Source organism: Vulpes vulpes, chromosome 13, assembly GCF_048418805.1.
Source record: "Vulpes vulpes isolate BD-2025 chromosome 13, VulVul3, whole genome shotgun sequence".
NCBI classification, from domain to species: domain Eukaryota; kingdom Metazoa; phylum Chordata; class Mammalia; order Carnivora; family Canidae; genus Vulpes; species Vulpes vulpes.
In genome coordinates this window covers 137,689,743-137,712,416 of record NC_132792.1, presented here as the reverse complement: position 1 = coordinate 137,712,416, position 22,674 = coordinate 137,689,743, and the positions used below count along the sequence as shown (strand labels likewise).

The 22,674-nt window shown below is 45.5% G+C and overlaps 1 protein-coding gene across 4 annotated transcripts in view; it reads left to right on the top strand.

Moving 5' to 3' along the window:
- Window positions 1-22,674, top strand: part of ASTN1 (astrotactin 1) — a 300,822-nt gene that overhangs the window by 190,218 nt on the left and 87,930 nt on the right. For 2 of the 4 annotated variants that reach the window (XM_026001246.2, XM_026001245.2), the window contains exons 9-11: window positions 9,058-9,132; window positions 15,692-15,829; window positions 16,279-16,429. In XM_026001246.2, coding sequence (XP_025857031.1) covers window positions 9,058-9,132; window positions 15,692-15,829; window positions 16,279-16,429 — 364 coding nt within the window. The remainder of the gene's footprint in view (window positions 1-9,057; window positions 9,133-15,691; window positions 15,830-16,278; window positions 16,430-22,674) is intronic. The other 2 variants (XM_072733094.1, XM_072733093.1) reach the window with 1 other exon arrangement.

The window sequence follows — 22,674 nt, the reverse complement described above, 5'->3', positions numbered from 1 at the left end:
CTGTAAAGTGGACACATGCATATACACACAACACAATAGAATAAAAACTTCAAAAAAACTGATTTAAAATGAATAATCAAAGATTATCATGATCTGAGGTTTATTTATACACACTTTGTTCAACAATGTAAAATTCGTATGGAATATGCTCTACTTTATGATTCTCATTCTACATATCAAGAAGTTGAGACTTTAGGGCACATTTATTTGCTTGAGGCCATACTAGCAGAAGGGAGTTTGGATTTGTAACTTCTACCTGGGGCTCCTTCCCTTATGTTTCCATTGTCTATAAGATCTCAAAGGATTATTTGGAATAGCAGCATGCTAGGTGGAACACAAACTGTTCCTGCCTAATTACTGGAAGAAGGGCCAAGTAATAGGCAAGAGGCAGGTAGGTGGTGGGTGGATGTGGTGGTGAAAGCTTTTAATCTGATTGCCTCTGTTTTCTCAATTATGTAGGAAGCAGAGCGTTAGCCAAGGGTAAGGATGGGGGAGGAGGTGTTGGAGGTTTTGAGGAGAAAGAAGAAGGTTTGAAATATGATCTAGAGAGGAGGAGAGTGAACAGACAAGGAAGGACAACGTAGTGTGATGTAGGCAGTATTCAGAGCCCACTCAAGATCAGTGGTGTGGGATTCAGAACGGGGCCAATCAGCATAGTTGCCAACTGCATTCATGTGTGGAAGGACAGAACTCTAGAGCCACAGGATCATTGAGTTTAACCAGTAATGGAGTGTTTTAGACAAGTATGATGAAGCGGTGGAGGGATGAGAGAGTTGAGGTTACATGAAAGGGTGTGAATTTTATGGGCCACAGAATTTAATCTAAGTAAGGAGTGTGGAGAATACATGAGGTTGGTGAGGGTCAATAGAACAGTGGTTAAATGAATGGATTTTAAGTCTCAGGAGGCCGTAGAAAATTCTGGCGTTAAGAGGAATGATCTGGGAAGGTGGGACATGAAGGTCAGATATTGGGATTCTTGAAATTAGGACCAAGGAAGGGTTGCAGACATTGGTAGTCTAGGCTTTACCATGGGAGTGGGGGTGGATGACAGGGTCATTTAAGAAGAAAAGTCAAGGTGCTGAGTGGTTTGAGAATTGAAAGGATCATTTTAGTGGCTACTGAAGTCAGCAAAAATTAAGGAGGATTGTTGGAGAGGACAGTGAGCCAGACTTTGAAATGTGGGGGGAAAGTTGGGGATGAGTTGGTGTTAGCATGACTGGAGCAAGTGGACAGAATGGTCTGATGGTAGGAATTAATGACCTTAGCCAAAGGCACAGGGTTAATCGGTGGTAGAGCCAAGTTTAAACCTACTCAGTCTGGCACCAGAGCCACACTCCTGGCTGCTTTGCTACTTACTGACAAATATGGTGTTCTGCTGCTTAAATACTTCTAAATAATAGACGTTAAGTAATGAATAAAGTCATGTCAATATTTCATTTGTCTTTACATGAGATTTACATGCTTAAAGATAACATGAGTTTATAAAATATACATGATCATCATGGTTTATTTATTTATATTTGAGAGAGAGGAGAAAAGGGGCAGAGGAAGAGGGAGAGAGAGAGAGACCCTTAAGCAGGCTCCACGCCCAGCACAGAGCCCATGTGGGGCTCAGTCTTACAACCCTGAGGTCATGACCTGAGCCGAAATCAAGAGTCAGACGCTTAACTGACTGAGCTACCCAGACGCCCCCATCACAGTTTATTTTTAAAATGTAATGTTAGAAATGTGTTTTCTATTCATCACATGGTAATGTTAGTTATAATGACAGTAATATTTGTTGGCTTCTTCCATGTGGCAGGCACTGTGCTAGTATACGCACACTCATTTATATACAATTCTAGGTACTGTTTTTTCCACATTTTATAGATGAATATACTGAGGTTGAGGGAAAGTAAGTGCCTTGCCTGAGGTTGTGGACTATGGGGGACTATCTCCTCCAGGACTCAGAGCCGGGTTCAGCCTCATTTGTCACATAGTCTAGTTCTTTCTTGAGCACCCGCTCCATGAGGGTGCTGTGCTAGACAGTGAAGGGAGAGCAGAGATGATAGCAGAGCTCTTTATATCTGATGAAGGGAAATATCAACTGAATATATAATAAATTGATTTGATGTGTAGGTTTTATAAAGGAAAATGCTTTATATAACAAGAGATATAACCTAGTCTTGGCACGCCAGGGAAGGTCTATTTTGGAAAGTAATTTTTAAGCCAGACTTAACAGAATAGTATAAGTTATCCATGTCAATGGGAGGGGAGAAATTCTAGGTAAAGAAACAACATCAGGGCACCTGGGTAGCTCAGTCGGTTAAGCGTCCAACTCTTGGTTTTGGCTCAGGTCATGATCTCAGGGTTGTGAGATTGAACCCAGGGCCCAGTTCTGGGCTGAGCATGGAGTCTTCTTAAGATTCTCTCTCTCTCTCTCTCTCTCCCTTGGGGCAACTGGGTGGCTCAGTCCGTTAATCATCTGCCTTCAGGCTCTGAGATCAGATGGCTGGAGATGCTCTCTGTTTCCTTCTGCCCTTCCCCTCCTTTCTAAAATAAAATAGATACATTTTTAAGGTCTTTATTTTTTATAAATATTTTATTTATTTGAGAGAGAGACAGAGCACAAGTAGGGGGGGCAGAGGGAGAGGGGCAGAGGGAGAGGGAGAAGGAGACTCCCCGCTGAGCAGAGAACCTGACTTGGGGCTCCATCCCAAGACCCCAAGATCATGAACTGAGCCAAAGGCAGACACTTAACCCACTGAGCAACCCAGGTGCCCCTTAAAATCTTTTTAAAAAAGAGATAAAAGAAAGAAAAGAACATCTGCAAAGGTCCCCAGACTTAAAGGATCCTATAGGAACATCGGGCCTCATTATCCTTATTATTTAACTTCTGACAAAGCCACGGGTTTAGCAGATAATCTAGGCATCAGCCGTTCCGGTATGTACTCCTCCCAGAACTGGTACTGATTGTAAAGACAGTGGCACATAATAATCTCCCCTTCTTATCATTAGGATAAATGGAGGCATGGAAAGTCTTAGCCAACAGTGTAGCTGGAAAAGTCATTTTTATCATTTTTCCCTTCATCTTCTTTCCTGAGTATCTTGCAAACTACCTTTCTCCAGAAGTATTTTTTAATGAACCTCTGTTCTTTCTTTGTTTCACTGTTCCCTGCTTGCAAATGCATTTACCTCACTAAGGAAAGGAACATTTGCTCAAAAGCTGTCACATTACATATGGATATGATATCCTCAACCAGGACCCCATGGTGTAGCCCTAGCTCGGCTGGAACTTCGAAGACTGTGCTTCCATCAGAAACTTAGCCGAATGTGGGCCAGAGGCAAGCTTTAAAGGATTTGCTTTTCTTTAACTATGGAACAAATTATTTTCCTTTGAAAAACACTCTAGTGACAGGTAGAGATATATATAAGTTCAAAAGAGGCTCCTGGTTTCTGTAAGCTCATCATGATGTGCCTTACTCGTCAATGCCTGCATCTGAGACATTCTCTTTCTCCACACTGAGCTGTATACACACCCCCACATACATATATTCATGTCTTCTCTCTCTCTTTCCCCTCTGCCTATTTTTTTCCTTCCTTCTTCCCCTCTTCCTCCCTCCTATCCATCCATCCATCCATCCATCCATCCATCCATCCATCCATCTCTTCCCCCTCCCCCTTCCAGGCAATGAGTCTTGAGCCCATCACCAGACATGCTGACCAAAATCTTTCAAGCTCCATATTGAGGTGCCACTATTAGGTGGAAAGTTGCACTTATTCAAAAAACAGAGTTTGAAATGCTCTTGTCCACAGAAAAAGTGGTCTCTTCCTGAACTGTGAGAGCTAGTGTGAAGGGATTATCCAGTTAAGGCTGACCATGCAGAGTGTTCACTCACTCACTTATGTCTAGGTTACATAGTGGAAGAAATGCCCAAAGATCCAGTCAAGTCAAGTCAAGGCCACAACCAACTTCTGGCCCAGCCAACACCCAAAACCAAGGGGAAAATCAGTGACTGCTGATATGTCTTGGGAAAAAGGAAGAAGAGTTGAGGAGAGAAGCTCAAAGCTTGGGAGTTGCTTGTGCTTAGGAAAGATTCTGCATAAACTGTGGATATTGTGTGGATGGGGAGAGAGGAAAAGGCAAATAAACGATTACTAATAGTTCTCAGCATCCCCAGTTTGCATGTGTGTCCTTCTGGCTGCTCCGTGTCCATTGCTGTGGGGCTTCTCTGTAGCAGAGATTATGCTCCTGCTTGAGGCAGTGGATCCCATGCGGTTGTCATGCTGACCCTGTGAAGGCCCCTGAGTCTAGGCCATCTGTAGCTGCCCACACGGAAGGACAGTCTTCAGGGTCTTGATTTGTCAGGATGAAGAAATTAACAAACAGATAAACTCTTTCCTGACTTCTGACTCTGCCAATTTTCCTAAACCAGCAAGATGTGACTGGCTTGGCCAATACAGGGCAGAGAATATTGCAGGCCACCTACTAAGTGGGAGTCAAGACACTGAAGTATCCTTCCGACCTCAGGGTTCAAGCTGCCCCACATCCGGCCTGATGCTATCCTATCCTTGGGCAGCTCTGTGGCCTTGCGCTCCTTCTACAAAGCTGACATTGGCACAGTCTGTTCAGTAATGCCACCCACCCCTGATGGAGGCAGTGCTTTTGCCCCACAAGCAGATAGAAGCTAAGGTGGAAATTATTATTCTGTTTAGCATTCACCCTCCTCCCATCTTGAGCCCTGGAATCCAAATGGGAGTTGCCTCTGTTCAGATGCCTCTCCTTCACAGGCTGCAGAGACTGGTCCCGTTTACTCATCTGATTCAGGACACGTCAAGCAGTCCCTCCATGGGTTATTTTTTCCTAGTGCAGAGGGGGAGCATCCCCTCTGCGGTCTGACCCTTGGAAGCAGAGCTGCAGCCGCTGGCAGGCAAAGTCTCTACCATGTGCTTTAGCCACTTGGAAAGCATAAAACCTGAAGACTGAAAACAAAGCAAAGAGAGGAGAGGGACAATTTGAGGGCCAGAGACCCTGATTCCAAGCATCCCCAAGGCAATCTCTGTTTCAGGCTGGATATAGGACTCACCGATGGGCTTCTTTTGGGTGAAACCAGTTCTTCCTTAGACTCCTATGCAGACAGCCTTGCCACAGAGGCCTTTCCTTGGTCAGGTGGTCACGGCTAACTCAGCTCCGAAGTGTTTTTGGTACTTTTAGGTTCAGTTCTTCATTGTGTTCCGTTGCCTTTTCCCATGTGGCCCCCTGTAGCCTCTCCGCTCAGGGGCACCCAGCTCTCCATTGCTATGGCTTCACACACCGCCATCCCCCAGACTTCCCAGCTCCCAGGACGTGCTCTACCCCTGTGCCACCACTTAGCCTACCTCCTGTTGGGCTCCATTCACCTCCCCGTTTCCCTATTCTCTTCGTCCTGACATACATATGTTTCTTCAGAAAGACTAGATTCCTTTGAGGGCAAGAATCTCTTTATCCCAACTCCTTTGCCTCATATCACAATTCAGCCGCAATAGGCCCTCCATAAATATTTGCTAAATAAATCAAATAGGAATCCCCATTTCTTTGATGGATCATCCTTGACTAGTGGGGAAAAAAATGAATAAATTCTTTTTTATTCCTTTGCTGGAGCAGTCTACAACTCTCACCATTTCAGAGGACATTATTCCCCCCTCTCTGGGTATTTAATGTCAACACGTGTAGTCACTGTCCTGTGAAGTGTTCGCCAGGTGGAGTTTTGGTGTTCCTGTATTCATCATTACCTCCTCTCCAGGCAACACACATACCTGGACAACCTGAGTTAAAGCCTGGTGTTGCTGCTGCATTTGCACCACGGGGAAAGACACCTCCTCCTATATAGAAATTAGGGAATCTCCTTCCTAGAGTATTTATATTTGATTCCGGTAACCAATAAAACCAATAAATTTAACTTTTTTTTAGCAAATGCTTGCAGGGCACTCATTAAATGCCAGACACAGTTCTGAACGCTTCAGCTATATTAAATCGTGCTTCCTCATAACAACATTGCCAAGTAGATATAATTGTTACCATCAACCTCATTTTGCAGGTGAGGAAATGGGGACATAATGATTAAGGAACTTGCTCAAGATCACACAGTGATTGGTGGCTGAGCTGGATTAAAGTGGGCAGGCTGGCTCCAGAACCCATGTACTAATTGCCGTACCCTGCTGCCTCTCATTGTGATCTGGGCAAGGTCTACCCTGTACATCTGCGCCCTTGGAATCTGAGTTGTCTTTCTCAATCTCCGGGTCCCTCGAGAACAGGAAGGCTCTTTGGTCTGACCTACCTAGCAACATGCTGATGTGTGCTTAATCAGTGTGCTCATTGATTTATTACCTGTGGCTTGAATACAGGCTTATTTATGTTATTCTACGGAGTTAATTGTTCACATTGTAATCAATGCCAGTCCTAAAATTTGGCTCCTTGAAATATATTTTCAAACAACCTAGGAACCAAGCCAAGAATTAACTCTAATTACACATTATACCAGTTTTGAGTACTGGAGATGACTCGAAGGCAAAATGTTTGTGATTTAAAATTATTAATCTGATAGTAAATAAAATGTGATTTTGCCCAGCAGAGAGATAAAGTTACATGGCACTCTTTTTGCATTGCCCTTTCTAGGTGTCAAGGATCATGTAGGACTTTTTCTCCTAATGATTTCTAGACCTTTTCTTGAATTGATATATGATTTTTAGCTGCCCAAACCCACCACTTGCTGTTCAGCAAAAAAAAGAATCATATTCAAACCCCTCTCTGTGGGTTCACCTCCAACAAACAGAGCAAACAGGAAAAACACATGGGGAGAACTGTTTATTTGATGCAGGGGTTATTCATAATACAGTGTGGGACACATTTTGGAGCCAATTCTAGTTGCTTCAGGGTATTTCTAAATTGAATTCCAGGAATAAAGTGTTTATAAATAGTAAGCATAAAAAAAAGAATGCATTCATCCCAGCCACTTCCTTATGTAGTTCCAATGGCTCCCCTTGCAACTATGAACTCCTTTGGCTAGTTAATTGCTTAACTACTTAAGTTGGTGGTGCTCAACCCCATCAGACACAGCACCCTGTTTTATAATAAATATTTTTAGCCCCTTTAATAATCCTTACATGAAATTCATAAATAATGAAATCTACACATGGAAGATTTGAACAATAAATATAATGCCTTAACAATGATTAAAAGAGGGGCACCAGGGTGGCTCAGTGGTTAAGCATCTGCCTTCGGTTAAGGTCTTGATCCTAGGGTCCTGGGATCAAGTCCAGCATCAGGCTCCCTGTGGGGAGCCTGCTTCTCCCTCTGCCTGTGTCTCTGCATCTCTCTATGTGTCTCTCATAAATAAATTAATAAATAAATAAATCATCTTTTTTTAATAAAAACTTCAATGATTAAAAGAGAAAAAGAAAATAATTTATGATGATAGTATAACCAATTTAATGTGGAAATGCTGTGGTACTATTGTGATAAGAGAAATAATAAAGTCAAAAGACATTTGAACCTGATGTAGATTCACCATAACATATGAAGTAATATATGATATCTAAAATATGTAAGAGCAATGTAGACTGATCCAGATGTGCTATATAGATGATTTAAAGATGGTGACAATGATATGATTTAGCAAACTTATGAACAAATCTTGGTAAAATTTCTAATACTGTATAATCTTCCCTCGATTTACATGGTAGTTACACAAGCAGAAAATTTACTATATATATAAACAAGCTGCTTTATGCTTATACGTAAATACGGTTAGCATCTTGGCTCAGGTTACAATAGGCAAGTTTTCACCTATGTTAAATGTTGGTAAGGCATTCAGTAGTTCACAGGACATATGGAAATGCTTTGCTGTGCAGAGCTATCCTGAGCACTGTACTGCCTTTCTAGCCCTGCCCTCTAAATGCCAGCAGTGTCCTCCACACACCGTGTTATCGAAGAGCAACCATGAATGTCCCCAAATGCACTCTATTGGATGATATCACCCACGTTGACAAGCACCAGGTTACTAGCATTAGCCCCTAATCATAATTATGTCAGTTTATTCGGCTGACTTTTTCTAGTTCTTGAAGACATGCAAGTTTTACCACATGTCTACAGTAAAATCTTTAATAATTGGATTATTTGTGAGACTGAGTTCCATGGAAAGAGTTCATCCAGTACACATGATGTCTAGTACCCAAGAGAGTCCCAGGCTCTGCTAATCTAGCTCAAATGAGTAAATAGTTTTTGAGTTAGACATTTGGGCTCATCAAAAGATATGTACTATTTAAATCAAATAGTTTTGTTACTTTCCAGTATAAGTGGCAAAACCTGGAAGCTCACAAGGGAGACTTGTAGTTAAGAATTATTTTAAAAACACCATTCCAAGTGTTTCTGCTTGAATGAATGACATTAAAATGTTTGAAAACATCTGGAACCTGTCAAAGATTCAGAATCTTCATGTCATTTTGAGTAAGGAAGGGGAACATGTCGAGGACTCTGTATGAGCTGTGGCTTTGGCCTGAGGAGATTTGCTTAATCTTCATAGTGGTCCGGAGGCAGCCTTTAACTAACCCTGTTTTTATCAGAAAGACTCAATAAGGAGATAACCTGCCCACAGTAAGTCATTTGGATTGACAGCAAACGGGGTTTGAACCCAGACCTGTCTGATTCCAGAGGCTTTGTCTTTCCCAAGAAATCAACGCTGCTCCTCCTTTGTGAAGTGAGGCAAAGCTAAGCGTGTATCTGTTAAATCTACCTCGGAAGGACCATGAATAACAGCTTTGTGAGATCCACCTGAATATAACTTTACACTATATGTGGTTGTGGCTGTCATGTCTATTCCATTCCACTCTCCTACTGGTTCAGTGATTTTTATGTTGATCCTGTTCTTGATCTGGATCCAGCATTGAGGGGCTCATGCCAGCTGCCATTGAGGGAGTCTGGAGGGCTGGGACAAGGCCCTCTCCATCTCTGGGTCTCCAGGACCCAGCACCTCACACAAAGTGGATGCTCAGGCAGTATTTGTGGGGTTGACTTTAATCGAATGATGTTTCTCCTTTTAGGCCTTGGCCTTACACGATATTTCAGCGGGGCTTTGACCTGGTTTTGGGAGAACAGCCTTCTGATAAAATATTCAGGTAAGTGGCTGTCTAGGGACTCGCTTGTGTATGTCTACAAGCCCCACGTCCCACTTCCCACTAAACTTTCTTTCCGAGAGATAACGTGTAACCTGGGAAGCACATTTAGCTGTTCCACCCTCCCCACACTCTCTCCTGGGGATGCCGTGGAGCACGTTGAGGGCACACAGCTCTGTGTGGGTCCTGGCATCCTTCTCTGCCTGCTCTGTGAACCCCAGGAATTTACTTAGCCTCCTGTAGCCTCTAGTTTCTGTGTCTGTTAAGTGGGGCTCCATCATACTCCCGGTTCTGTTGCTGTGGGGAATGTATGAGATAATGCGGGGAAAGCCCCTGGCACTGAAACTGCACAGAGCAGGCAATTAATGTCGGTTTCTGCCTCTCCACTTTGCATCTAATTTGCACCTTTTTTATAAAATCTTGTTCGAAATGAATCTGTCCCACCCCTGCCTCCTCCTTTTCTCAGTTCTCCTTCGTTATTATTTTCTTCTCGCTACTTCCCTCCTAATCAAGTTGGGTGTCTCTGGCCCCTCTCAAATTTCTACTGCCATACCTGGAATAGCACATGCTGGAAAAGCCAATGAGCCGAGGAAGGATTTGGGTGCCGCCATGAACTATTGGATTTTCATAAAGTTTAATTTACACCAGGCTTTAGCTGGAACACGTGTTTATCTCCACACTAAGATCTGATCGTCCATTTATTCTTTCAATCTATCCTTCACTCAGTGTGTGTCTTACTACCAGCTAAGTGTCTGACGTTGTGTGTGGCCTAGCAGCATGGACTTGAATGCATCTCCTTCAACATGCACGCCCCCAAGTAGAGGAAGTAAATGGCCCTGCAGGAGGGTCCGATGTCAAAGGATGCATTAAGCCAGAGCGAGGTACTATGGAAGGAATGGGGAACAGTGGGGAGCAGATGGGAAGCTTGTTTCCTTTTCTCTGCACTCCTCCAATGTGTTGAGTCTCATGTATTCACTGCTCCCCTTCCAGGCCCTTCCCCAGACCCTCCATGTTAGCCAGTCCTAGGTGTTCCATTTTGCTCCTGAATGTGCTCCCTGGAGCTGGCTCCTCTGCCCCAGCTTCTCCTGGCCCTCCTCCCTGCTGGCTCTAGGAGGACTGGGTTTGCCCCTACAGTGTTCTCCTAAGGCATGCTCTTAGCAAGAGTGCAGATTTACAGAATCACTTGCTCCCAGAGCCTCCCCCTGCCTTTTTCCCTCCTGAGTGTCTCTCCCAGGGAAGGCTAGGTCACATTAATGGCATAGGCCACAGGCTGCTTTTGAGGATTTGTGCTGCCCAAGATGTCAGCGATATTCCTTAGACTATGATTTGGGCTTTTAAACTTTCCAACCGTGATTTATCATTTGGCTGACTTTGTTCTCTCTCATTCTGCTGCTGGTCTGCTAGGACCTTCAAAGGGTGATAAAGATAAGGCAGATGGAGAGCCTGGTGGAGTTTGGCTGATTAACGCAGATAAGTTTCCTCTCCCCTAAAAGTCAACAACTAACACTTTGAAAAACTGGGGCCTTAATGAAATTGCTATTAGAGCAGAACCTGCACGAAACCTGTGTTTCCATCCCCACAAGCACCATTTATTCTTTTCAAGTTTGTTAGCTGCCAACTGGAGGTGATAGCCAAGCACTACCAGAGGGGTCAGTTGCATGGTTCGACTCTTGCAGTCAACTATTTCAGGAGCCAGTGGGGTGGTCAGTCATCTTGGTGCTTGTGACAATAACTAGTCTCCCTGACACACGCAGTGGGTCATGATTTACCTGTTTCAGGTATTCAGAACTTTAATTGAAACCACTCTAGGATAGGAGTAAACCAACTGCCAGTGACTATTCTGGAAAATTCTGTGACCTAGTTGGTTAATGACTGTAATCTCTTAAAGAAGCTAAAGACTGTTTACTTGCCATTCTGCACACCTATGATTTAGTGTCCTGATGAATTCCAAGCCACTGCACATTTCTGACATTTGAGTCTTTGAGTAGTTGAATTCCAGTTTGTAAGTCTGTATTATAAACTGCTCTTCTCCTATGGAACCTTCCATTCTTAGTCAAATCTATTCCCTACCTGATCCACTGTCCCCAGCAACTTGAACATTTCCTACTCTGTGCTTTTGCCCATCCTCTTTCCTCTAGCAAGAATATATATTCTCCTCCTCATATAAACCCTACCTATTTTTGTGGTCTGGACCATTGCAAGAAACTGGTTTAAATGCTGTCCATTGACCAAACAAATATGACTGACACAGTCCCTGACTTCAAGGAATTTACAGTCTCATCTAAGAATTGTCCTCCAGGAGAGTCCCAGGGTGCTTCAGAAATGACCATGATCTTACCTGGCACAAACCAATTAATTGAAAAGTTCTGAGATGTGGGATTAGGCCATGAGTGTTTTTTCAAAGCACCATGGTAATTCTACTCTCTACCCAGGATTGAGAAACACTGCTCTAAAGCTTCTCCAATCCACTTTTCCTCCTCCAAATATCTGTAACACACTGACTGTAGTATTTATTTGTCAATTATTTTATCTCGTGTTTATTTTTATTTGCCTATTTATTTCCCCAGTGAAATGGTTCTCTTCTTGAGGGAAAGAGTAGTACCTGACATGGTTTTAAATATTTAACATCTAACACACAATTTTGAACACAGTAGATCTGTAGCTGACCATTTCAAGTATTTCCTAAGGACTTGAAACCAGATTAATAAAAGACCTTGATACCCAACCTAACCTTGTTAATCTGCAATCCCAACAGAGCTGGAAAGGGCCTAAGCTAGTCTCTAAGGGTCCCAGGAAGCTGAACCTTCAGCTGAGTCTTCTCAGCAAACCCAGAGTGTGGCCCCAGAGACTTCCTTTCCATTGTGGCTAGGATCCTGCAATTCCACTAGACCCTCTGGTGCCAGGATTGGTGCACACCAGATTTCTTTCTCAGAAACCTCCCTTCCACATGTGTACCTGTGTCACCAGAAACAACACCTCATCCTAGAATGGCCTGCTCTGGGAAAGAGTGGAGATGCCAGCCCCAGAGCTGTTCATCCATTTCCTCCCATTCTCTTTCATCTCAAGCCACGGTGAGAGTACAGGCTTCTGTCCAGTCCTCGCTGGCAAGTGTTTGCCTCTGAGCAGAAGTTTTAAGTACTAGTTCAGCAGTGTCGTGGGCAGGACTCAGCCTACAGCTGAGCCATCAACTGCAGTGGTCACCACCAGCTGTCATGAGAGAAGGCCCAACTTGGGAAAGCAATCCAGATGCTTTCCCAATTTCTCTTTGGTGGCTTTTTGAAGTCATCCCTGCCAAATCTGTATGAATGAGGGACAGATGAGATTTCAGGACACAGCTTTTTTCTCTGACAGTTTGTTCTATATTTGGTTTTTGGAGTTACTCAGTAAATTTTGCAGAGAAAAGAAAACTTTAGAATTTCATAGGCAGGAGCCAGTATGGGCTGGAAAGCTGCTGTGAGCCATACTGAGTATCACACCAACCCCCACCTTTCCCACTTATGGAGAAGGTGACCTTGGAGTGGTTGCTTAACTCCTCCCAATCTTAGTTGACAAATCAGTAAAATGGAGCCAAGAGACCAACCTCACTGGTGAGGATAAATGGAGCAGCTCTACAAAGCCCCTGCCACATTGAGAGTTCTCAAGTGAGGTTACTCTCAGCCACACCTGGCTGCTTCCTCTGCAGGGTTTCACCTTGTTCCTACCAGGGATTGAAGATTACACTGTTTTTTTCTTGTTAATGTGGTACCGTGTTGTGTCTCAGAAACTACTATGCACTTTAGAAGTTCCTCACAACGTGAAACCCAGAATCATCTTGACCATTAAATCCATTCAAACCCAGAGATTAACACATATCCTGCTCTAAATGAAGGATAATTTTCATCATCTCTTCTACTTTTAAAGTTGAAAGTGGAGATTAAATACCCCTGTAGCCTATGCAAACCAGAGAACATAACTAAATCTCCTTATTGATCAATCAACAAGTATGTATGGAGTGACCCCCCCACTTTGGGCCAAAAATTTGTGTTAGACTGGGAGAAACAAAGATAGCAAAGATCCTCTACCATCCAGTAGAGCACATTCTCCTGAGTGGTGACAGACACAGGAAAAGACGGGGCAAATTCAGCATCTCCGGGGCAGCCAGGGACCATGTATGTACACAGAGGAGCGTCCCCTGCTCAGCCTGAGGTTAAGTCTCAAGATCCTGGAGGGTTTTCCAGAAGGGGTGGGAATTTTAACAGTCTTAAAATGACTGGAATCCAGCAAGGAAGAAAGGGAAGCAAATTTAGAAAAGACTTAAGAGCAAAGGCAAAAAGGTGAGAAAATTAAGGTGACTTTAGGAACTACAATTGGTTGCCCCGTAGAAGCAGGAAGTGTGAGGCAGGGTTTGCTGAAAGGAGAAGCTCAAGAAGTGGGTGAGAATGACATCTTTGGAGATACAGACTTTGTTCTGTGGGTCTAAGGCACTGTCGAGTTTTAGTTGCAGAAAAGTGTGGCTTCCTCCTCCCCTCGAACTGTTGCTGCCTGCGGAGGAAGGGAGAACTGAAATGGAGGGACACAGAACCCTCTTCCAAAAGGAAAATTAACTGTCAGAAATATGCTGGAACTGCCAACTGTTTCCTAAAATCTGTTTCATAAATTATAAGCTACAGGTCCCAGATTTGTTGCTCTGCCTCAGTGCAAACTTATAATTTTATAACCAAAATAGAAAACAAAAATTCACCTCTATGTCCAAATAAACAAATACACTGCTTCCTCCCGGTACCATCCAAACTTGTTTATGTGCTCTCTGAAATAATAGATTATTTATAATACTCGTGGTGCTCTCAGCCCGGCCTGCCTGTTATAACGTTGCCCTCAAGAATGTCCATGCTGACATGCAGCGTCAGAGTAACTGCTTGCATGCTGTTGCCTTCGACTCACTTCATCCCTCAGTTCCAAATTCCAGGCTCTTTGGGGCAATCCCTTGCCCTGAACTGGCTCCTTAGTCTTGCCAGGTGAGGGTGTGTGTGTGTGTGTGTGTGTGTGTGTGTGTGTGTGTGTGTGAGAAGGGGCTGGCATGCCTTCAATTTTACAGCTGCCTCACAGAAGAATGAAGTGGCAGGTGTCCTCTTCTGTCCCCTACAAACGGGCCTCCCTCACCTGGTGTAGACCCTTCCCCGCACCCTGGCACAGACCCAGCCCCAACGATGGCTTTCTGTCCCCAGGAGTGGGAAGAGTGGAGTGCCTCATTCAGAGCAAGAAGCATCTCTGCTACCTCAGTGCTGCTTAATGCAGAGCTTGCCCAGCAGGTCAGAGTGAGGCTGGGAAAGAGAGGACAATCTCCCAAATCCTGGCTGCATCCCACTTGCTCAGCGGTTTTGCCTCTGGCCCGGGCACTTGCCTTCTCTCCTTCCAGCTGTTCTGGCTCCGAGGGCTGTCATTCTGGGAGTGGGTGAAAAATCGCATGAGCCTCGGTCAGTGGGTATTCTCTGTGGCCAGCATTTCAGAGGGCTACGTTTCTCCTAAAACATTGCGCACCCATCCGTCTGGTTTCCCAGCCTCTCAGACAACCCCAGGGAGTGGAGAAGGGAGTGCGTGGGTTAAGGGAGAGGTAGGAGCAGGATTCTAAAGTGGTGCTCTGTGACCGGCATGCAGATCAAGCCAGGGCTGGGTTCTTTTTAATCGTATGCATTCTTCAATTGTTCCTCCCTCCACATTAAGTTGGAAGGGGCCGCCAGACTGCCACAGCCTTGTGATATCCCACCCACACTGGCTTTTATCCCATAGACTATTTTTGACTGTGAACACAGAGTATTTGAATGCCTTTGAAATAAAATGAATGAATAAATAAACAAATAATCTTTCATGGTTTCCTTAAGCTCTCCCTTGAAATGCTGATTGATTCTTTTATTCCTTTTAGCCCCAGTTATAAGAATAATAATAACAACAACAAAAAAAAAAACCCACAATCTCCTCTGTCTCCAGAGGGTTACTGCCATTAGCTGAGGGTGTAGGTAGGAGTGCGGAGAATATATCCAGGCTTGTTTCTGTTCATCCTCTTCGCTTCTCCCTGGGGCTCCTGGCTTTGGTCCTTTGTGTGTGCATCGCACAACAACGGAAAAGGGGGGGCTTCTCTCTTCCTTTCCCTTGGTAGCGTTTCCCCGGGCACAGAGAGAAGCCATCGCTACCACTGTGAGCCTGCAATCCGAGGGATGGGGTGGTGGGAGGCCAGCCTGTCTCTTCAATTAAAGTGCTTCCAATTATATCTGACTCTGGATAGAGGAAGCCCAGCTTCACATCTGAAGGAAACTGGAATTCGATTTCTGAGGGCTTGATAAAAACCACTTGCAACAGCTGCTGAGTGGGTGCCATCATCAGCTCTCCCTGCAGGCTGGACGTGTGCACAGGAGTGGGCCTCTCTGCCTCCCTCGGACTCCTCATCTGGTCCGCAGCGTGGCAGGCAGCTCCCCTTCCTGAAGAGGCGGCGAGGGCTGGGGAGCAAGCCCCTGGCGGCGGGAGGCCGGGCCCTGCAGCCGGGGTGGCGGTTCCTCCGGTGACCACGTGCGGTTGGCTGTCCCCGCAGATTCACCTACACCCTTGGGGAGGGCATGTGGCTGCCCCTCAGCAAGAGCTTCGTGATCCCACCAGCCGAACTGGCCATTAACCCTTCAGCCAAGTGCAAGACGGACATGACAGTGATGGAGGACGCCGTGGAGGTCAGGTGAGCCTGGGCCCAGGCCGGGAGGCCGCCGGGTGAGGAGCCGGGAGGCGAGGCTGGCAGCCGCCTTCCATTCCCAGGCGGCGGTGCAGGATCCCGTCTGCGTGGGTCAGTGTCCACACCCCAAGGCTCATGCTCTGGAGCGGCCATAAAGTCAGAGTTTGTAAGCACTTCCCACATCCCCTAGGGACTGAGCAATAAAATGTTAATTTCCTTGCCCGAGCTTAGACCTCCTTCTCTGACCAGGCATTACAGCCTTGGCTCCCTTCCCAGACCTAGAGAGTGTCCATAATTTGTTAGTCCAGGGCTCCGAGTGTGGGTGATCTTTACTTTTGGTGAGCGGGAGCGAGAGGCGCGCCGCGGTTGGCTAGGTAGGCCCTGGGGCTGTGATGCTCCCGCCGGCACCCAGAGTCCCCTTGACTCCTCGCCCGTCCCCCCGTGTCTCCCCACAGAGAGGAGTTGATGACCTCGTCCTCCTTTGACAGCCTGGAGGTTCTGCTGGACTCCTTCGGGCCGGTGCGCGACTGCAGCAGGGACAACGGGGGCTGCAGCAAGAACTTCCGCTGCATCTCAGACCGCAAGCTCGACTCCACGGGTTGCGTGGTAGGTCGGTCGGTCCCATCAGGTGGGGTGGGTGATGGTGGGGGCACTGGAGGGGGGCACGCGGTTAGACATAAGGCAAATGCACAGATGGAAATACTCCGTGAATAAGAGAGAAGGCGCCTGGCTGACTCAGTGGAGCATGAGACTCTTAATCTCCGGGTTGTGGAGTTCGAGCCTCACACACTGGGTGTAGAGATTACTTAGAAATAAAAATCTTAAAAAAAAAAAAAAAAAACAAAAAACGAGAGAGAAGATCAAAAAATGACCCCTCCCTGGTTGTCACTACTGTCTAATCTAAATTATGAATTTTCTCAAGGGCACCTGGTTGGCTGTCAGTTAAGCCACCGACTTTTGTTTTCGGCTTAGTTCGTGCATGGTCTCAGTGTTGTGAGATTGAACCCAGGGCCCAGCCCTGTGCTAGGCATGGAATCTGCTTAAGATTCTCTCTCTCTCCCTTGGGACACCTGGATGGCTTAGTCTGTTAAGCATCTGCCTTCAACTCAGGTCATGATCCCCGCGTCCTGGAATGGAGCCCTACATGGGATCCCTGTTCAGCGGGGAATCCGCTTCTCCCTCTACCTCTACACTTCTCACTGCTTATGTTCTCTCTCACTCTATCTCTCTCTCAAATAAATCTTATTTAATAAAATCTTAAAAAAAAAAAAAACACAGATTCTCTCTCTCTCTTCTGCCCCTCCCCCCACCTCCCTCTCTAAAAAAAATTAAAAATAAAGGGCACCTGCGTGATTCAGTTGGTTAAGTGTCTGCCTTTGGTTCAGGTCATGATCCCAGGGTCCTGGGATGGAGGCCCGAGTCAGGCTTCACACTCAGCAGGGAGTCTGCTTCTCCCCCATCTCTGCCCCTACCCCCTGCTTCTGCTTGCCCACTCACTCTCTCTCTCCCTCAAATAAATGAATAAGTCTTTTAAAATAAAATAAATAAATAATAAAAAATAAATTGTGAATTTTCTCTTGACAGAGATGTGAAGCTAATCACCAGTCAGCTAATCACAAAATATTCATGGAGCACCTACTATGTGTACTATCACTATCCAAGGGAAATGTCATGAATTACATAGCAGGATCCTTTGTTTCCAGTCTTACAATCTAATTGGTGAGGGATACCCCCAAACAGTTTGAGAATTAGCTGCTTGTTAGTATGATATCAACTCTGATAAGTATTTGACTATGTTGACTGTCATAGGAAACTCTACTCTTGTCTTGGGTCAGATGACATTAAGAGGAGATTTTAGGAGAAACCTAAATGATGAAAGAATGATGAAAGAAGTAAGTCATGCCAGGAATGGTAGATAAAAGTAAAAATACATCCCCTTTGAGACCATGACAACGAACTCCTACTCTGCCACCAAAGGTAGTTTTCTACTTTGTCATCATCTATGGGTACTTTGGCTACGTGTATAATATGTGATGCTAGAACCTAGAGAGGCCATTTGGTCGAGAGTGTGCTAAGATCGCTCCTGCACTGGGATGAAGAGTGGTTCAACCATGCAGGTAAAGGGAGGCAGGAGCAGATGAAGCCCTCAGCTGCCGGTGCCTCTGTATTGGCGTGTTTGTGGCCATCAACACTGTTGTGTACTGCCAGCCCTCCTTTCTTTTAAGGGCAGAATGGTGCAATCCTCACAGAGAGGAGAGGACAAAGAAGGAAGGCAGTGAAGCCAGACATCAAGTGGGCCTAAAGGAGAGGGAGCGCTGGTTCATCGAGACACGTAGCTCTGCAGTGTTTCTGGGGCAAGGCCAGGAGCCCCCAGCTTAGGGAGAACACGGTGCCTCATCCTGCTTCCCTGTCTGACAGTGCTCCAGTAAGGGGACCTGGAGCAGGGCAAGCTAGGAGGAGGTCAGTCCGTCTCTCATGCATCCCCTTCCCGGTCTCTGAGCACCTGCTCGGTTCCCCGAGCTGTGCTCCATCAAAGATGGGTGTTTGTCTGGGATCCAGGGTGGGATTCTCTCAGCCCTGAGGCCTTCCCAGACTTTCACAGATTAGACAGCAGCTGGAGGGAGCCTGATTCATCTGAGGGAAAGAAAGTGAAGAAAATAATAGAAGAGAGAGGAGGGGCAGGTAGGTGGGGACCTGGCCAGTCCATCAAAGGAAAGGAAGCAGAACAGAGGACCATCAGGAAAGGACAAAGAAAAATGTTCTGTAGGCTCTGTCTTCCAGAAGCAGCCAGTAGGTAAGGTGAGGTCCAGGTTCTGTCTTCCAGAAGCAGCCAGTAGGTAAGGTGAGGTCCCACAGCACTCCCCTCCCTTTGGCTGGTCCACTTTCAGATGTCTTAAGCAAGGAGCTTCCCAACTGGGTCCCTCAAGAGACAATTTCACTGTTTAATGGAGCTCCCAGCTGAGATGCATTTTCCCCTTCTATTCAACCTGCATTTCTTCATTCAGATTTCTGCGTTTCAGTCCTCACTATACACTTGGGTCATTCTGAATATTGAAACACTATGTGTGCACATGCGTGGATCCCTGTCTCCACCCCATCCCTATCCCAGCCAGTCCCGGATGAATTTGAGTGTGCTCACACCTTCATACACATGCACATGATATGCTCTCCACCTCCTCCCACCTCTCTGCCCCTTTCCCGAGCCCCGAAGGGTTGCCTGTCAAGTGCCTTCTGTTGGTGATCCTCACCCCTTTTATTTGGCATGTAGCCTTGCTGGTATATTTTTGTACTTTTAACACTGTAATCCGTGAGACAGAGCTAGCAGGAATAGTTCCAATGAATATGCATTTGCAATAAGGCCTCTGCGTTTTAGAATCAGAGCCACTGCAGAAAGTCACCCAATTATACCAGGGCTTGGGATTAGCATAACACTTTGAAGTCACTGGTCCACGGTGGCTGCTGGGGGGAGGACAGGCCAGCTGACTGACTGGCAGGCCATTCAATAGACTGTTCTTCCTTGACCATAGAACACATGATCCCTGAGACAGGAGGACTGCTGGAGTGAGAGCTGATAAACCGTATCATGACTCTTGGGATCATACTGAGAAGTAGATCAGGGACTTTACCCTGAGCTGAGCTGGACATCAGTACAGTCCCAGAACCAACCAGAGTCGTCTAGAGGTAGACTGGGCACAGAGAACCTGGCACCAAACTGCAGTTTGGGAGAATTGAGCTATTGTCTATGTAACCCTGACATTCAGTTCTCTGGGAGCTGCTGAAAGCCTTCTCAGGAAAGGCATGTTTAATGAAAGGAGAAAGAGATGAGGAACTCAGAATACACTGGCCCTTAAAGGAACCTGCTAGATGTGGGACAAGAGGAGGCACCCGTGTATTTTTCTGATTGGACGCCAGCCAGACAGGTGGGGCTGGTGTGCAATGGCCGCTCAATCTTCATTCTTTCTAGGAAGGCAGGGCATGTTTCTCAGTTATGCATGATCTCCCACAGGGTTAATTGCTACCCAGCTAATTGCTCTATTGTTTATGTTGTCTCTGAGGACAGGAAACAAATGCCCCGTGAAAGACACAGACCTGTAGAAACCATAATCACTCTGTTCCAAACCAGACCAGTATCCCAAGGCAGGAATTGTTGAACCTTCGGGAGGGTTCCCAGAGCCGAGGTCAGCCACTCACTTCTGAGAGCTTGGGTCTTACTTCTACCCATTGTCCTTACTGTGCCAAGGTGGGAGCAGTAGTCCCTCCCTGGGAAGCACAATAAGCAGTGAGTCTGTGTCCTGTGAAGTTCCAGAGGTCCTGCAAAGTTCTGTATTCATGTCCTATTGCTGCTGTAACAATTGACCACAAGTTTAGTGGCTTAAAACAATACTCATTTATTATCTTACTGCTCTGTAGGTGAGAATCCAACATGGAGCTCACCGGGCTAAAATCAAGTATTGGCAGGGATGTATTCCTTTCTGGAGGCTCCAGGGGAGAATCCATTGCCTTGTCTTTTCTAGCTTCTAGAGTCTGCCCTTGGATTTTGGCTCACGGGCCCCTTCTTGCATCTTTAAAGCCAGCCACATTGAATTTTTCTGGCCATTCTTCTGTAGCACATGCTCTCTGATCTTCCTCCCTCATCCACTTTTAAGGATTCTTATGATTACGTTGGGTCCACCTGGATAATCCAGGATAATCTCCCCATCTCAACTTGACCTGCACAACCCCTTCTGTCACATAAGGTGATCTGTTCACAGCCTTGGGAGGTCATACTGCTGACATCTTGGGGGCCACGAGTGGGAGAAGGCTGTGGGATCAGGGCAGACTCGATAGGCAGGAAGTCGGTTCCCACTCCCAGCTTGAATGAGAGCATCCTCATTCTCATCAAGCCTGTTATTGAGGTTTAAGTTAAAACTTGGAAAGTCTGAAAATTATTTCCAATTCTATAAAATAATGGAAAGCCCGTGCTCTACTGCTCCTTCTTCATCTTCACACTCATCCTGAAAGTGGCCAAAAGATGCCTTTGCTTTGTGTGCTATCTGCATGTGCTTAGGTGAGCAGATTGTGGCCTTGGAAGGTAAGGGGTTGGCTTTCCCGCGTTCTCGTGTAATGAACACATGACCTTCCCCACCAGAGCAATATGCTCTAATGAGCTTTGAATTACCCAGTGACCGTGCCGCCCTTCTGTCCACACGCTGTCCACAATGGTTTCCCACGAAATGTGTCATTTCACCTCTACTGGAGCGCAGACGTGTGGAGACCATTACAGATGACCATATCTCTTTCTCTCTGTAGGACAGTAAGCAGAAGCGTATGCTTCAGAGGCTTTCAGAAAAATGGGGACAGGAAGCTGGAACATAAATTTAATTCCATCAAACTTTCCCCCTGGGAGAAGTCCTGTGTGGTCAGAGCCCGTCAAAAAGTCAGGGAAATCATTATTGTGAAAGGGAGATCGCCATGTAGTAAAAGGGAGCTTGTTTTGAGTAAGTACTCTGGTTGAATATCTTCTGAATCATCCAGGTAAGGCAAAGGTAGGCTCAGCTGCCGGAAAGTGCTCCTCTTCTTCCTGGGACCCGAAACATGCTCAAGTGTCCATCACTCCTATTCATCTGCCAACAGAATGTCTGCCCCATAATCTGGAACTGAAGGGTGTGTGTCTCAGGCTTAGTGAGATTTGACTAGACTCCTATGTAATCAATCAACCAAAAATCATTGGAAGCAAAAGAGAGGAGAGATAGTAAAGAAGAGGAGTTGAATGGGGGAAAATCATTTTAATCTCATTAGCACATGATGCCTTAGACCAGTAATAAGTCAAGAAGCCATGAGCATCTCATGAAAGATGACTAACCTTGTATATTTTAGGGGGGGCACAAAAATATGAGCTCATTTATTAGACCTTCTCGATGGGGGAGGGTTGTTGCTATAATAAATCGAAGTTTCTTTTTAAGTCCATAGTTTATAAAGTCTCTGGGACTACAAAAAGTAACCTATGCAAAGGGGTTAATGTATGACCTTGGGGCTCAATCCTGAGCAAACAGTTTTCTCTTAAGGAACAAGCACAGAAATTGTCCACAAGTCAGAAGACAAGAATGGCCAACATTTGCAAAGAGAAAAGACCAGCTCTTCCTGGAGGCAGGATTTTTCTCCTGACAACTGGGCTCTGGCTGCAAATACTTTTAAGAAGAAGGCCTGGTTTGGAACCTGTATTTCTTTGTATTTAGATTCAGATTTTGAGGAGTCCAGAATGTGAATACAACCATACAAGGACCATGTAGGCGAAAACGAAGACAAACTTATACGTGGGAAATTTGATTGATCAGACTCCTTGGAGAAGGAGTGTTCTGGTTCAGTCAGGGTTATGAAGAAAACTCTATTTTCAGTTTCAGCCTTTTTTTTTCCTGGAAATCTTTCAAAAATATTTTTCTCTGAACTGCAGACCAAGTAAGTTACAGTGCAGTGAAGATAATTGCCTCTTTTTTCAGTGATTGAGGATCTTGTCTTGCCTTCAGGGTCATCGCTCTGGACATTTTGAGTGTTTTTGCCTTATAAATATATGCACCTCTTGTGTGTGTGAAAGATAAGGGGGAGTGAGACACAGAAAGAAAGAAAGAGAAACGGAGAATTTTAGACTAAACCTACAATCCATAATTGATCCCAGGACATACTCTGGGAGTTGCTCAAAACAATCAAACCAGCAAACAACAGATCTACAGGATTGCTTTACCTGTTGGTGTATCAAATTGACTCTATTTCTGTAGGGATTCCAATGAATCCACATCTTCTCATACCTGAGATGCTGCACAGCAAAGTAAAAGAGACAGACGTGAACTTTGGGATCAAATAAATCTAGGTCCAAA